General features: G+C 45.2%; 1 protein-coding gene across 2 annotated transcripts in view; it reads right to left on the bottom strand.

Moving 5' to 3' along the window:
• Nucleotides 1-501: 501 nt before the first annotated feature.
• The window catches only part of MSN (moesin), a 67,823-nt gene continuing 51,364 nt past the window's right edge, over nucleotides 502-16,960 (bottom strand). For both annotated transcript variants that reach the window (XM_067723187.1, XM_067723186.1), the window contains exons 3-13: nucleotides 16,537-16,632; nucleotides 15,118-15,392; nucleotides 13,690-13,773; nucleotides 12,863-13,009; nucleotides 11,461-11,557; nucleotides 9,566-9,729; nucleotides 6,973-7,103; nucleotides 6,552-6,712; nucleotides 5,226-5,318; nucleotides 3,495-3,719; nucleotides 502-2,670 (exon numbers count right to left, since the gene is read on the bottom strand). In XM_067723187.1, the coding sequence (XP_067579288.1) occupies nucleotides 2,506-2,670; nucleotides 3,495-3,719; nucleotides 5,226-5,318; nucleotides 6,552-6,712; nucleotides 6,973-7,103; nucleotides 9,566-9,729; nucleotides 11,461-11,557; nucleotides 12,863-13,009; nucleotides 13,690-13,773; nucleotides 15,118-15,392; nucleotides 16,537-16,632 (1,638 nt within the window). In that variant the 3' untranslated portion in view covers nucleotides 502-2,505. The remainder of the gene's footprint in view (nucleotides 2,671-3,494; nucleotides 3,720-5,225; nucleotides 5,319-6,551; nucleotides 6,713-6,972; nucleotides 7,104-9,565; nucleotides 9,730-11,460; nucleotides 11,558-12,862; nucleotides 13,010-13,689; nucleotides 13,774-15,117; nucleotides 15,393-16,536; nucleotides 16,633-16,960) is intronic.

Genomic DNA, 16,960 nt, shown 5'->3' on the forward strand with positions numbered 1-16,960 from the left:
TCATACTCCACTCCCTATTACCTTTTGCAACAGTGCTCAAGGTAATTTCTCTGACCTTCACTGGCACTGCAATAAGTGAGGACAGTAGGTGAGCAAGCCTGGAGGCCTTCCTGAAAAGAGGCAGGATAGGGCCTGACCACCCCAGGGGGAGTCCAGAGATATAAACCACCCCCCACAAGCAGCCCCAAAGCTCCAATGCCAAACAAGCCCAGGAGCATCATATGGTCAATGCAGGGCCCATCTACACCAGAAAAAATTGGCCTAGGGCTACGGAAAGGACACAGGCTATTAAGTCATACAGTCCTGTGCCCTTGGGCAGTTATTCTACTTTTTCAAATCCATTCCCTCCTCTATAAAACGAGGATAGTCATATCCACTCTCCATAGGACTGAAGTGAGAATGAAATGAGACCAGGGATAGGAAAGTGGTCCACAGAGTGCAAATTACAGTGAAGTATCTTACAGCCACCCACTCATGCCACAAAGAAAGATCAAGTCACAGTGAAGTCTTCCTAGATTTTATTGGCACTGAAATAGAACATTGGTTAAGCATAAACCCCTCCAAAAACAAATTTTAAAAACCCCAAAAATACACACACAAAAAAACTGAATATAAAATCTAACCTTTTTCCCCAGCTTCCCTGGGGTGGGGGGGTACTACCTTTAAGGCAGCTAGATTGCCCCACAATTCCAGGTTTGAATTTAGCCAATATAGGGCGTATCACCAAGAGAGTGTCAATATAATTCACAGCAATGCACATAAGACTCCGCAAGGTCAAGCAGGAGGCAAGGGGAGGGAGGGATCAAAGCCATGGGCTCTGGGCTAGGGGCACTGCATGGAAGGACAGTAGGGCCCCTTGGGGAATGAACTCTGAGGAGAAGGCAAAAAAAGGAACAATAAAACCAAATACCAAGAACCTTAAAAAAGGATTGTATGACCTATAGTGACAGGTGATATCACTAATACTGAAAGCTTCCTACATTAATTTTTCTGGCAAAATATTCTTTTACAATATAGTATATGCTTCCTAGGTGTAGGGGGTGGTAAGGGAATGAGGCCAAAATGATCCTGTCCCAACACTAATATCTTCTAAGGGTGCATTAGCAAGAAACACAGAAATCAATATTTAGTTAGATGCCACTAAAATATATAATACTGGTGGAAAGAAAAAGAACACACATGAGACAGAGAGGAGGAGGAGGCTGCTCCTGGGTTGAAAGAAAGAGGTGGGAGTGTGAAAAGGACCAGGCCAGAGCCCCTAACAGCTCTCTGGTTTACAGCTCCAAGGGATAGCACAGTTGGTGGCAAGACCTGGGTTAGAGATTTATTAAACAGAGGCAGGACCAAATCACCACCTTGGAGAGGTGTAAACTGTAGGATCTAGGCCACAAGCTTCTCTCACCATACTCAGCTTCTTCCACCCACTCACCAATTGAGCCAACTGACATCAAGATCTAGGGCTCACCAAACCAAGGCCTTAATGGCCCTGAAGCAGGAGCTGTGGTCCAACTCTGAAGGGAGAAGTAGTCTGGGACCCCTGGCAGGTAAAATACTGAAGCCACGTGTGAATATTTCCTCCCTTTAGCAAAAGTCCTGGATGGGGCTGGCTGGGTTTGGGGGTAACCATCCCTACTGTTCTACTTGGAGGGGGTTTGGGGATTGGAGTGGGGAGGGGCAGATCCCAAGAGGGGAAGAGGAACACAGAATAATAAGGGATATCTCTGCCCACAGAGCTCACTTGAAACAAGTCTAGGCTCCCATAAGGCATAGGGGCAGATCCTCTACCCAATCTTGTCTGAACAGAATGGCCAACGGCCTTCCAGGATGTTGGTGAAGCCTCTTGCAGGCACTGTCTCCCCCATATCACCCTGAAGAGAAACTAAGTCCCTGAACTCAGGGACAAGGTTTACTGGGACCAAGTTTGTAACAGGTCCAATCTGGGAGGTAGAGAGAAGAATGAGTGAACATCTTTTTAGCCTCCAATCATTACAAAGCCTAAATAACTCTAGAAGGGATGGACACTGGGAGGCCTAATCCTAGGGCAGTTGACATCCTAGAGCATATAGCCAGGGCTCCGCCTCCTTCTCTAAACCCTATGATGTTCCAATTCTGCAAATCACAGGACCATGAAGAGGAAGGCAGTGGTGGGGGCTAGTTTTCAACCTACTACACTTGACTCCTGCAAAGCAACAGTAAATGTGGGGGTATTTCCCAAATCAAGTGGGAAGTGCCTCTGAGCTGAGAAAGTGATCTCTTCTAGAAAGCTAGATCACCTGGGATAGAAGAAAAAGAGGGTCCCATCATCACCATAGTGGGCCATCTCTCTGCCTAGGGAAGTGAGTGAGGGCTGAGGGGCTAGGTTTGGTCCCATGGCTGTACTGAATGCTTGGCATGACTCCTGGGCTGCTCTAGTTAGTGGCTCCAGCACAGTGTGAGTTAGGCAAGAGTGTAGGAGTGTGAGGGCAAGGAAGAAGGGAGGAGGGGTCCCTAGAGGCTGGGTGCCCATTACATGGACTCAAACTCATCAATGCGCTGCTTAGTATTGCCCTGCCGGATTTGGCGCAGGGTCTTGTACTTGTCTCGACCCAGTCGCATGTTTTCAGCATGGATCATGTCATTAGCAGTCTTCTTGGACTCATCACGGGCATTGGCCAGCTCTGAAGTGAGGGCCTATGAGGGTGCAAGGGGATAAGGGGTTAATGGCTTCCTCTCATTTTACCTCCCCTCGTTAACCAGATGTACTTCCTGATTTATTTCCTTCTTACCTTCCTCCCACCCTCTCCACCACCTTTCTCTCTCACTCCCCCACCCCTGCCCCCCTCTTTATACACACAAACACAGACACACACATTTTTTGAGAGCCATTTCCAGCTCTGTTAGAACTGCAGTGGGGCAAGAATAATTAAAAAAAAAACAAAACCAGAACACCAACTTAGCAGATCAACTGATGACAGAATCCTGAGAGTAGAACAATACACCAAAGAGATTCAAGTAGGAATTGTGACAACTAAGTATTTTCTGAATATGAGGTAAATGGAATATGGGTGGAGGATGGAGCAAAAAAACAAAAAAAAAGGAAGAGGCGGTCCAGGCTCTGATTAATAAGTGAGAACTGGGACTTCCCTGGTGGCGCAGTGGTTAAGAATCCACCTGACAATGCAGGGGACACGGGTTCAAGCCCTGGTCCGGGAAGATCCCACATGCCGCAGAGCAACTAAGCCCGCGTGCCACAGCTAGAGAAAGCCCACGTGCAGCAATGAAGACCCGACACAGCCAAAGATAAAATAAATAAATTTATAAAAATAAAAATTAAAAATTAAAAAAATAAGTGAGAGGTGCTCTCCCTTAAAGCTCTCATTGAGAAATGCTTAAGCTCCCACAGAGCACTGAGACAGGCTCCTCTACTGCTCCCGTGCCCCGATGATCTAGGGAAGGCCATGGGCTACTAAGTCAATACACATGGTCTCCATGACGCTTTGGGTCAGCCTTGATACCTTCAGGTGCTTCTGCACACGCTCATTCTTCTCTGCCTCAGTGGTACGTTCCTCCTCGCTGCGATCCTTGGCCATGGCATCAGCCCGCAGTTCAGCGCTGGCCTCTGCACCGTTCTCATCCTGCTCATCCTGCTCATTCTCGGCAGGCTCTGCCACATGAGGCGTGCTCATGGCAGTCTTCAGCTCTGCACGGGTCTTCTCCAAGTCTTCTTGTACCATCTGAGCCTGCCCAGTAACAGAGGAAGAGAAGGTCTGGCAGTCAGACCAGGCTAACTTGCGGCATCCCTATGTGTGCCTAGAATGGTCCAGCAGAAAGCAGGCACCAGGTAGGCCAAGTCACTTTGCCTGACTGATCCTGAGTTCCTTCAGCTGTATAATAGGAGTAATTCCTATTACTAGTACCAAATTCCCTGGGGGTACTGGAGAATTCTGGGAAGTATCTGAGAAAGGCTTGGGCTCCTTCTCCCATGATACCCACTGTCAAGGAAGGATAGAAGCGTGAAGAAACCCAAATCCTCACATCGGTCAGAATGGCCATCATCAAAAAATCTGCAAACAATAAATGTTGAAGAGGGTGTGGAGAAAAGGGAACCCTCTTGCACTGTTGGTGGGAATGTAAGTTGATACAGCCACTATGGAGAACAGTATGGAAGTTCCTTAAAAAACTAAATAGAACTACCATATGACCCAGCAATCCCACCACTGGGCAAACCATATACCCTGAGAAAACCATAATTCAAAGAGAGTCATGTACCACAATGTTCACTGCAGCACTATTTACAATAGCCTGGACATGGAAACAACCTAAGTGTCCATCGACCAATGAATGGATAAAGAAGATGCGACACATATATACAATGGAATATTACTCAGCCATAAAAGGAAATGAAATTGAGTTATTTGCAGTGAGGTGGATGGACCTAGAGTCTGTCATACAGAGTGAAGTAAGTCAGAAAGAGAAAAACAAATACTGTATGATAACACATATATATGGAATAAAAAGAAATGGTTCTGAAGAACCTAGGGGCAGAATAGGAATAAAGACACAGACGTAGAGAATGGACTTGAGGACACGGGGAGAGGGAACGGTAAGCTGAGAAGAAGTGAGAGAGTGGCGTGGACATATGTACACTACCAAATGTAAAATAGATAGCTAGTGGGAAGCAGCCGCATAGCACAGGGAGATCAGCTCGGTGCTTTGTGACCACCTAGAGCGGTGGGATAGGGATGGTGGGAGGGAGATGCAATAGGAGGAGATATGGGGATATATGTATATATACAGCTGATTCACTTTGTTGTACAGCAGAAACTAACACACCATTGTAAAGCAATTATACGCCAATGAAGATGTTAAAAAAAATAAAATAATTTTTTAAATAAAATATAAAATAATGGGGCTTCCCTGGTGGCACAGTGGTTGAGAGTCTGCCTGCCGATGCAGGGGACATGGGTTCGTGCCCCGGTCTGGGAAGATCCCACATGCCACGGAGCAGCTGGGCCCGTGAGCCATGGCCGCTGAGCCTGCACATCCGGAGCCTGTGTTCCACAACGGGAGAGGCCACAACAGTGAGAGGCCCACGTACCGGAAAAAATAAATAAAAAAAAAAAATAAAAGATACTTCCAGGTATTATCTTTAAAAATAAATAAATAAATAAAAGAATCTAAGGAACTGGAGCCTATGCATATGATACCCCATCCCACACTGCTTTGTCCTGGGCACGGTATCTTACCTTCTGCTGCCATTCCACAGCCTCACTCTCCTTTTTCTGTCGGGCCATCTCCAGCTGGGAGATCCTAGATGTCAGCTCTGCCATTTCCAAGGCCTGTGGATCAATTGGAAGCTTATGAGAGGTGGGCCTTCTGGTCCTCAGGCCCCAGGTGTCTTCAACCCCAGATCCCCTGAGAACTAAGGGAACTTGCTGCTCCACTTGCTTGCTGCTCTTGGAGGCTCTTTTTACCACACTTCCTCCAGGAAGCCCAGAGGAACACTCATTCTCAGATCTACTATAGCACCCTATTAACTCCAAACTATTTCCTTATAAGTCAGAGCTCCCTGCCTAGACTATAGACCTGAGGACAAACAACGTGTCATCTCTGGCTCTTCCTCATCTCTCTCTCCCTCTCTCCCTCTTGGTATTGCCAATTGCACAGTTAGGGCCTCAGTAAAGCTTTGGAGATCACTGTGTCACTGCCTGAAGTGGCAGACCCTTTCCTGTTATCCTACAATGCTCAGGGCTCCACTAAGACTCTTCCCAGGACAAGTATAGGAATGACACTCAAGTGTCACAAAGTGATCTGAAGAAGGGAATAAGCTTATGCACGCCCTCACACTTCGGGCAAATCTCCCAGAGGACATTTCCCCCTGAGAATTAGGTTTTAGGTTCTTGCACTCTCACTCCAAACAGTACAGGGGAAGAGCATACGTCAAGGAATTTGGGACACAGGTTCTTAATTTCTGAGTCACAGAACCCTTGGAAATTGTGAAGAAAGAATAGATGCTCACCCTTCTCCCCTAAAAAATGTATAGACACACAGTTTTACGTGTGCTTTTAGGGAGCAAACCTTTAAAAGAGAGGCAGAAATGACTTCTCATTCTTACTCAGTCACAACAGTGTGACCTCTGACGAGTCTCTTCAACCTCTCTGAGTCCTAATTTCCTTTTCTGGGCATATTATCCCACAAGGATTAATCTCATAGGGTTATTAGGAAGAGGAAATAAGGAAGTAAGGAAAAGGGAAAAGTTGCTAGTATAGCTTGTAACACACGTAGCTAGTCAATCAAGTGTGAATCCCTTTACTACTTTCCTCCCTCTCTCCTTTGTCAGGTCATCAGCTCAAATCCCCAATTGCTAAGAAAGAGAATAAAAGTAAGGGTTAGGGAAGAGTATTTGCAAAATGACTTCTCAGCTTGCTTCTGAAGGAGCTATCTGCTGGAAGCCTGCTGAGAGTTACCCTGCTGGAAAGAACCAGTCCTGCAAGCAGAGGTAGCTGTGAATAGGTAGGCAGACAGAAGAGAAAACTAAGGTCCCATAATCCCAGCCCATTTTGTAGCTTTACCAGTTGTTCCTGGGTCTTCTTCTGGTCCCGGGAGGCCTGCAACAGGGCCTCCTTGGCCTCTTCAGCTTCTTGACGCTCTTTGGCCAGTTTCTCAGCCTCGCTCTGGGCACGCTTCCGCTCCTGTTCAAGTTCCAGAGCCCTGCGGGTCTGTTCTTCCAGTTCTGGGAAGAGAAGGTAGGGGAAAGGTGGTGAAAAGTGCAGAGATCAAGAAGGGACACCTAACTTCCTTCCTGGAAATGCTTCACCCCAGGACACAGCTGGCAGAAAGTTCTAGGCACTCTTCCTCTTGCTCCATCACTCCTCTATTCTTTAGTCATATCTGGAATATATGGCCTGAGTCTGCAGCTCAGACAGAAGGGTTTCCAGTTCATAGAGTCAGACTGTGGGAAAACCCAGTCTCCAAGGTGACTCCAAGCCTCACCTTGTTGAGCCTTCTTAGTCTGTTCCTCGATCTGCTTCAGCCTCTCCATCAGTTCCTCCTTTTCCCGTTCAATCTTCTCCTTCTCCTTTTCTGCCATCTCACGTTTCTTCTTCTCATTTTCCAGCAGAGCACTAGGAAAGGAGAAAGAAGGGAGGGAACAGGATAGCAAGGCCACATGGAAGCCTTGGAATTCCCAAGGCTCCCTGGCCCTGGCCCCTCAGTCCCCACCCATCCAACACACTCAGGGCTTGTGAGACAAGACCACTCTCCCTTCTCTCTACATTCTTGTCCTTACATCACAGCCCTGCGTGGGCCGGTATGCTCAGGGCCCTGTCAGTTTGTCCCAGAATCAGGAGATCCAACCTGGACTCTCAGCTTGTCCACTACCCAGTGGGTAATCAGTGGGTGACCTTAGCTACATCATTTCTTTGCTCTTGCTCTCAGTAACCTTATCTGTAAAATGGCCAAATAAGTCCTGCCCTATCTACCTTATAAAGTTACAGGGAGAAAAGTTTTGGATCTGTGCTGATATACTGTGCTTCAAGTCTGGTGATCCCTATGGCTGGGGCATCAGTCCTCTGCCTGCCCTCTGAAGCTCAGCTCTAGGCTCCTTTTCTCCAGAATTTGTTGTAAATCTAAAATAAGTATTTGCTTTTTCTTGCCCCAGTGCCTCTTCCAGGAGGCCTTCTTTTCTCCCTTGGCTAGATGTCTTTTCTCTTTCTGACCCCTCAGAATACTTGGCCTACCCTTCTCCATATCCCTCCTCCCTGTTATTTTTCTCCATAGTACTTCTTATCATGTCACATACCATATAATATGCTTATTTGATCTGTCTGTCTCTTCCCACTAGAATGACAGCTTCATGGGAGCAGAGCAGAGATTTTTGTCTCTTTATTTTTCACTGCTCAATAAATATATATTGAGTGAATGAATGACACAGCATTTGTACCTTGAACCGTTATATATATACTATTTTTTCCCTTTCTTCTACTATACTGTGAGGTCCTTGAGGGCAGGTTCCTGCCAGATCCAGTTCTGTAAACTGCCCCTAATTTCATTTTTCCGGAATAAATGTGAACTTTGGTGTCTAACCTCCCATACACGGAGTCATTTTCCAGCCTACTAGATTAGAAGCCTCCTGAGGTTCCAAACTCTTTATGACAGAGTATCTACTAAAACAGTGCTCTCAAACATTAACATGCACAGGAATCACCAGGGATCTTATTTTTCAAATAACTTACTGAGGTGAAATTCACATAATATAAAATTAACCATTTTAAAGTGAATAATTCAGTGGCATTTAATACATTCACAATGTTGTATGACCACTACCTCTATTAGTTCCAAGACATTTCATCACTCCAAAGGAAAACCTCATACCTGGTATTAAGCAGTTTCTCCACATCTCCCCTCTCTCCAGCCCCTGACAACCACCAATCTGCCTTCTGTTTATCTATTCTGGATATTTCATATAAATGGAATAATACAATATGTGACCTTTTGTGTCTGGTTTCTTTCACTTAGCATAATGCTTTAGAGATTCATCTACACTGTAGTATGCATCAATACTTTGTTCTAAAATTTTTAATGGCTGAATAATATTTCATTGGATGGCTGTAAAATTTGTTTATCCATTCATTCACTGATGGACATTTGGGCTGTTTCCAATTTTTGGTTATTGTGAATTGCACAGCTATGAACAGGTATGTGCATGTACCTGTTTGAACACCTGTTTTCAATTTTTTTCAGTATATACCTAGGAGTGGAATTGTGGAATTGTATGGTAATTCTACATTTAATTTTTTGAGGAACCATCAAATTGTTTTCTACAGCAGCTGAACCATTTTACATTCCCACTAGCAATGAGCATGAGTTCCAATTTCTCCATACCCTTGCCAACAACTGTTATTTTCTGTTTTCATTTATTATATCCATATTAGTGAGTATGAGGTGGTACCTCACTGTGGTTTTGACTTGCATTTCCCTAATGACTAAGGGTGTTTTCATGTGCCTGCTGGCCATTTGCATATCTTCTTTGAAGAAATGTTCAACTAGGATCTTAAGTTGCAGATTTTGAATCAGCAGCTTTGAGGTAGGTCTCAGAATACTGCCTTTCTAAAAAGTTCCAAAGTTGATGCTGATGCTGCTGAGCTTTGATGCACTTTGAGTAGCAAGGGTCCTCAGTGCAAAAGGGCTTGGTAGGGAAAATTCTGGTGGCTCTGCCCAATTCCACTCAAAAAACCCTAGAGTCCAGGTTTAAATGTGCATGAAGCCTTCTGCTACTGCTGCTATACTGGTCAGATAGCCCAGAGCAACCCAGAGTCCACCTAGAAAAGCAATGGCATGAGGGTCATAGATAATGGGGAACTATGAAATGTCCCTCCCTCCTATCAGCCTCTGAAATCCTAGGGTTCTAAATGCCTGCCTCCTGGGGATGGGGATGCCTGAGACTTAATGGAAGGGGTGTATCCCTGTACATCTCTCTCTCCCCCAGTACCAGGATGGCTTCATGCCTTGCCTTTAGCAGGCTTGGCACCTCTGAGAAGCTTCCTTGCCACAGCCCTGGCCCCCACTTCAGTTCCACGTCACCTACCGCTCCATCTGTTTCTGGTGCTTCTCCTCCCGGGCCTGTGCCTTCATCTGCTGCACCTCGATTGTGTCGGGCTTGCGGCGGCGCATGTATAGCTCATGGTTCCCCATACACAGAGCCAAGATCCGCTTGTTAATCCGCAGCCGAGGAGCATAGAAGACGAAGTCCTGGTGGAAAACCAGCAGTCAGAAAGAGTTTAGAGGGACAGATGAAGGTGGGCTTCTGCCTTCTGAAAAGCTAAGTCCAAAAGCACTGGAAAGATCATGTTACAGATGGGAAGACCAATTATCAGAGTGGTGAAGTGACTTGCCCAGGGTCAGATGGCAGGTTAGTGGCAGACCCAGGACTGGAACCCAGGCTTCTTGACTCCGAAACCAGTGCTCTTTCCACCGAGCCACAATTTCTTTCAACCTTTGCTTATGAAAAGCATCCTAAAATACCCTCAATGCAGTTGAAAGACAGAAACTGACTTTATCTGCTAATTAGATATCCTGCTGGGTCTCAGGGGCCTCTCTTAGAGGCCAAATAATCCCTGCATAATACCGTGGTGAGTGTAGTATGGGTGGGCTGGACTGGTTCTATAATCTCCTAAAAGCATATCCTAGACCCAGTCCCTTCAATCCTGTTTGGAATAAGGCAGTTTGTAAATACATACATGAATATATAAATCTGAACATCGATTATCCTGGTTGTTGTTTTTTAAATATGCCCTTGATCTCAGCTGACTTTGTTACTTACCTTTTTCTGATGAAAGTTGAGCACAGCAGCAGTATTAAAAAAACAAAACAAAACAAAGAAAAACAAAAAAAAAAACACACACACAAGAAAATCCAGTGAGTTTGAGTTTGTTACTACAAATACCACTGGACCAAGGTCACCAGCTGATGGACTAACCACCAGCTCCTCTGCCACTGAACCCAGACTGCTACCATCTCGCATTGCTTGGGGTGCAGTAGAAGAAGCACAAGAACCAGAGGTCAAACAACCTAGGTGTAAATCCCAGCTCTATCATTTTTAGCTATGTGATCTTGGGCAAATCACTCCATCCCTCTGAAACTCAGTTTCATCACTTATAAAACAGGTATGCTACTACCTACCTGACAATGTCGTTGAGGGTTTAAAGAGACAACATATATAAAGTTCCTAGCAGGGCAAGTTCAGAGACCTCAGAGCTGGAGAGGAATGGTTGAGGCCTCATGAGAAAGGTCTGGTTCAGCATGGCCATTGGCCCTTGTTGGACATGAGGTACATCAAAAGAGGAGAGTCTCCTCTCAGTTTTCTATCCTATTCCCAAGCACCAGCTTTCCAGTCTTGTCAGCCACAGGCAACTGAGTAGGTGACAGGAATGGCAAGCATGTTAGAGGAATGACTGGACTGAAAGCACTTTCTTGGTTTTGGATTGCTCTGGAAAGAAGTCTTGAGAGGACAGCAGCAAAGTTATAACAGAAAGAACACCTGGAGAATCATCTTTGGATCTGGACTTCTCCTGGCTCTGTCCTTTCTCCAGAATTAAAGATAAATCGAGTACATGAACAGTTTCCACTTTCTAGGGCCTAGAGGCTTTAAAAGATAAGATGTACTCTCTGTTTCCACCCCAGAGCCTCAGGGAAGTAAAAGACAGTGGCTAAGAGGCAGTAATTAGACTGCCTGTGGCTCTCCATAATCCATGCTTCTCCTGAGACACAGGTAGCAGTGTGGCACCAGTTATAGGATGCCTCCTGACCATTTCTTGGCATCAGCATCCCCTTTCATTGCCAATCGCCTTTTGTGCCTCCTATTCCCACCCACATACACAAAAAAGCCAAAAAAGGGAGAGAAATATAGAATGACACAATTGCTTTTAGCATTATCCAGGCCTTGGCAAGTACCTGTGTCGGCCAGTGGGAGGAGTCACTTACCGGGGCTTTTTTGTCAATGGGCTTGATGACAAATTTCTTGTCATTAAAAGAGATGTTCCTGATTTCACTCCAGGGGAAGCCTATCTTAGGAGTCAGTCTGTAAAAATGGATGCCAAGAACATTAGGATAAAGGCAAGACAAGAAGGACTTAGAGGGTTGGTGCCTTGCCCTCCCCACCACCAACTTCTCCCTTAAGGAGGTAGATTCATTGCCAGCTCAGCCAGTGTCATCACATGCCACCAGGTCAGTTGCCAGCATTGAGGGTGCACAAAGGACCTCCTGATACCACAATCAACATATCCCTTGTCCCAATATCTGAGGTTTGTTTTATTTTATTTTTTGTTGAGGCATGGACCTTGTAACAATCTCTCACAAGAATCCCCAGCCCTACTTAACTGGAACTCTTCTATTCTACCAAGGTTGTAAAAGTTGGGGAGAAGGTAAATAATAAGTTCCAAGACTCAGAAGTTACACAAAACAATAATATACTGATCTCCATCCTCATCAAGAGCAAGCCAAGAAGGGACTTCCCTGGTGGTCCAGTTGAGAACCCACCTTCCAATGCAGGGGACATAGGTTCGATCCCTGGTGGGGGAACTAAGATCCCACATGCTGTGGGGCAACTGAGCCCACATGCCGCAACTACTGAGCCCACGTGCTCTGGAGCCCACGCGCCACAACTAGAGAGAAGCCCATGCACCGCAACGAAGAGCCCATGTGCTGCAACTAAGTGCCAACATGGCAATAAATAAATAAATATTTTTTAAAAAAAAAAAGAGCAATCCAAGGAAAAAAAATAAGCTAGTGCGATAAGGCTGTAGCAAGAGGGATTATAGGCCAAAAGGCACTTAATCATCATATGCAAAGGAGATTAATTACAAATCGTGACAAGGTAGGTTTTAGACCAGTGTTGTCCAACAGAAATATAATGAGAACCACACATGTAATTTTAAATTTTCTAGCAGCCACATGAAAATAAGTAAAAAGAAATAGGTGGAATTAACTGTAACAGCAGTTCATTTAACCCAGTATATGTAAAATACTATCATTTGTACATGTAAATCAATATTTTTAAAAATATTAGTGAGATATTTTGTATTCTGTTATTCACACCAAGTCTTCAAAGTCCAGTATGGAGTTTACACTTATAGCACATCTCAATTCAGAGCAGCCACATTTCAAGTGCTCAACAGCTATATGTGGCCAAAAGCTACCATAGCAGACAGTGCAAGTCTAGTCAATGCAAGATTTAGAGACCTGAGGGAGGTTGTACAATCATCTGGACTGGTCTAAACTAGGTAGAAGAAGAATGATATAGGTGGGACCCAGGAAGTATAATCCTACTCTGTCAAATCCTAGGTGTCAAAGTGGCCCAAAAAACTAAGTAAGCTCTGAACTATACCTGTCATTCTGCTCATAGATGTTGAGACCCAGGGCATCTACTCCCAGCCACAGCTCTGAGCCTTTCTTGTTCTTGATGCTGAAGTAGTTCACACCATACATCTCCAGATCCTGGGCAATCTTCAGATACTCCAGGACAGCATCCTCCCTAAACAAGAGAGCAGGGTGGGGCGGGGGCGGGGAATATAGGGGACCCTGTGAATCAGACCCGGGGAGACAGAAAGCCTACTTGTTCTGCAATTCTGACAAGAATCTTGCTATAAGGGGTGGGAAAGAGGATGGAAGGTGAACAGATGATGGCGAACAGAGCACAACATGACTTTTGCCAAAACATGCTCACAGGAGCCTCAGGTCTGAGGTTCCCAAAGGGGAATAAAGGCGGGATGACCCTTGCTGGCCTCTGGCATGTTTGCTATCACAGAAGCCTCGTACACAGGCACATTATTAGCAGAGCCCAGATGAGGTGGTGATGGCAAAATGGTAAAATTTGTTCTTCAACTAGACAATTCCCAAATGGTATGCCACGTTTATAGAGCTCCTTCTTCATTTCATTCTTGGGGAGGAGACCCTGGTGGCGCAGAAGCTCCCTAGGGATCCTGAGATCCCCTCCATTTCTTTATGGTCAAAATTGTCTGGGCTATCAGTTGCCATCATTCACAAAAAGTACAGCTTTATGATGGCCCTGATTTGCCTTCCATTTCTAATTTCCTGTTTCTCTCTCTCCAATGTCCTCCAGTGTTCCTTGCCCTCTGCCTCTTCTCTCTCCAGAATCAACTCTCATTCTCCCTGCAGGGGCAATAGAGCCCACAGTTGCTAGGGCCGGCTTACCTGAGCATGCCCCGGTGCTCCTCATGCCACACCTGGATACGTTCCTCCCACTGGTCCTTGTTAAGTTTGTGCTGTTCCAGGACCCTGGAAAGACAATGCATGGTGAGTAGTTTAAAGCACAAAGTCCAAAAGCAGGGGTAAAGGGAAGTCTACTTAGCTCCCCAAGGGGTTGATGCAAAAAGTATGTGGGGTCATTACACCAGAAGCAGACTGAAATTACAGCAGGAGGTATTAATTAGACATAGGGAACTGCCTGAGGAGTATGAGAGATACAGAATGGGTGACCAAGAAAGACAATAGGAACACCTTCCTTTGTACCTTTAACCAGAAAATCCAATAATGTGCTGTGGTCTCTAAGCAGAGCAATAACATATCAACAGTCTGTGCTGGCTTGTGGGGCTAAGAGTAGGAACGGGCCTCATGGAGGCATGCACGCGCTCTCCTAGATCTTTGTGGTACCAACAGTTTGCATTTGTGAGACTATTGCTCAGGGATAAGATTACAGCCTGTGGCTACAGAACAAAGAACTGAGCCCAAATGGCTCTGGGAGAAACTATTGATAATGGGCTCAACCTCCCAGATCTACTAGATCATAAACAAGGCTTGCTTTAAATATGCTATCTCAGACATTATGGCAGTGACTTAGGTAGAGTCCCAGGGCACAACCACTATCCCTAATACCTTCAGGTGAGTTGTACATTTGCCACAGCTCCACTGGGACTGAGGCTACCAGAATGAAACAGAACTTTTCCTTCCAATCCAAAAGCCTATGAAAATAGCAAATGGATGCAGTGGGGTTAAAAAAATCAAGAGACTAGGGTTCTAGGTCACCTTAAATGAGCTGTGGGAGATTGAGCAGGTCAGAGTGAGCACCTCTGCACATCTATTTCCTGAGCTAATAAGGATTGTGCTGCCTTATTCATTTTCTATGTTGTTGTGATGCTAAAACAAGAATGAGTGTTTGAGAATGTTCAATTTTGAAGTTTAAAAAAGCAGAAATCTCTGTACACTGGTTATCAATATTAAAAGACTGTTTGAGCTCCCCACATCCCTGGCTTAAGTATTTCTCACTCCTATGAACCTCTGATATAAGAGGTCTAAATCAGTGAAAAGGATTGAGAAAATGGAACTGGGGCAAGGAGAATTAATCCATCTCTGGTTCTCTATATAAGCACCTGTTTCCAGGGGAATGAAGTCCTGTAATTAGGCAAACAGAGGAGGAAAAAAAGCTTTTTATTTTGAGAACCAGAGAAATAACAACAGGGTATAGTGCCATATGCAAATATGTCTGTCTGAGCAGCATAACACGGTCTTCAGACAGACCCTAGTGGAGAGGGACAGATCTGGCAACCTCTGTATAATAGGGATCAGTCAGCTTTGGGCTGCAGCCCACTCTGAACAGGGCAGATGGCCAGTACATCACCTCACCTCTGTGGCAGCAACTTGTCCCCGGCCAAGTAGCCAGACTTGTGGACTTCCTTATTGAAGTCACCATACTTGGACTGGACGGCATAGGAGGCCAGCAACACAGCAGTCTCAGGTGGGCAGTAAATATCATCATTGAGAATGCCCTCCTTCACTTGCAGGAAGAATAGTCGCTGTGTGATGTCCTGGATCAATTCCTCGGATACATCCTCAGGGTAGAACTTAGCCCGGAACTTGAAAAGCAGGGGGCTTTCCTTCCGCACATCCTGGGCAGTCACCTGGGAGCAGCAAGGGGTTATGGGCTCTCAAAAAATAGACTTTAGGGATGGGGGAGTGGCTGTAGGGTGGGGAGAAGACACTGAAAAGTCATCAATTTGGATAATCCCAAAGAGTTGGGTGGCAATTCTCCTGATAATTCAGAAAAGAGACACATTACTTTCATTGGGTACCCAATCCCATATCCATAATTGCTTCCTGTAGGGAATTTCTTCCTGAAAAAACCTAACACCCACTGATAGTCATAAGCCCTTAAGCCATCATCATCTGACAATATATCCAGCTGCCCCCACGTTCTGAAAGTAGGCTTAAGAAACTTCTCTCTTAAGGCCCCCCCAACTCCATAAATCAGCAAAATAAAGACTAGGATGTATGACTGAGGTCTGGGAATTGACTATAGGCAAAAGCACAAATCAGACTGTCTTTTAAAGCCTGAAATTGGCTATTAGCGGCTCCACATTTTTCCAGCAGAAGTCTCCACTCTTTGTGAAAAGAAGACTCTGCCAGCAGAAGGTGGGGCACCCATCCCCTAGACACTGTCAGGAAAATAAGCCATAGGACAGTAATGGAGACCTCCAAGGACAAAGTCAGCCAGTTTGAGGATAATGAGATGGAGAACTGCCATGTTCCTGCAGAGATGCTGCTTGGAGGTGGAGAGTTTGAATGGACATATACTTAAACCATCCCACTTGGAGTTCAACTGAGAGAGAAAATCAAGAAAGGACACATCTGTATGGGGCTCAGGCAACAGTTGACAGGCAAGAAAAGGGACAAGATAAAGATTATGAGACTTTCAAGATTCTTTCCAGTTTAATAGTCTATGACTCTCTGTTTAACAAATTTCCTAAAGCCCTTCAGTTTGGAAAGGAAAAAAGGATACCAATTCCGTCCTGAAGAACTACTAATGGCTGTGGTCCATAAGTGGGTCCCATCCTCCTTGGACACTGGCCATTCTCGCTGTTAGGAGTCCAAGTGGAGACAGCAAGAGGTCTGCCCTTATTCTGATCTAGTGGTCGATCAGAATTTTTCACTCATGAAAAACTGAGCCCTAGATGCCCTGCATTTGCCAGCGAACACATTTTACACCCCTGAGAAAGATCTGGCAGAGGAGTGAATTCCAAACCTGACGATGGGATAAGCAATTACCTTCTTATTGAGTTTTAGCCAAGTAGAGAAACCCTTAGTGTCCTGGTACTGCAGACCAAAAAACCAAACTTCCCTCAGGCCGATAGTTTTCACCACCTGAAAGAAAAAACACAAAACAACCACTAGTTGAATGCCTACCTTGTGCCAGGCACAGAGGACAGAAATGTGGAGCTCACATGGTCCCAGGGTCTGGCAAGAAAATATACTTGGGCAGGAGCTAAAAAACGATGTCAACATCTCTCTGAACAAAGTACTTTCGCTGAGGTAGGGACTGGATCGATTACTTATGAGCACGACCACACACCAATAACTTGATATCCATTATTTCCTTGAATGTTCACAATAGCCCTATGATATAATTACAATTGGGCCAATTTTATAGATAATAAAAGTAAGGTTCAGAAGTGAAGGTTCAGTTAGTAAG

This window comes from Pseudorca crassidens, chromosome X, assembly GCF_039906515.1.
Source record: "Pseudorca crassidens isolate mPseCra1 chromosome X, mPseCra1.hap1, whole genome shotgun sequence".
Classification (NCBI taxonomy): Eukaryota; Metazoa; Chordata; class Mammalia; order Artiodactyla; family Delphinidae; genus Pseudorca; species Pseudorca crassidens.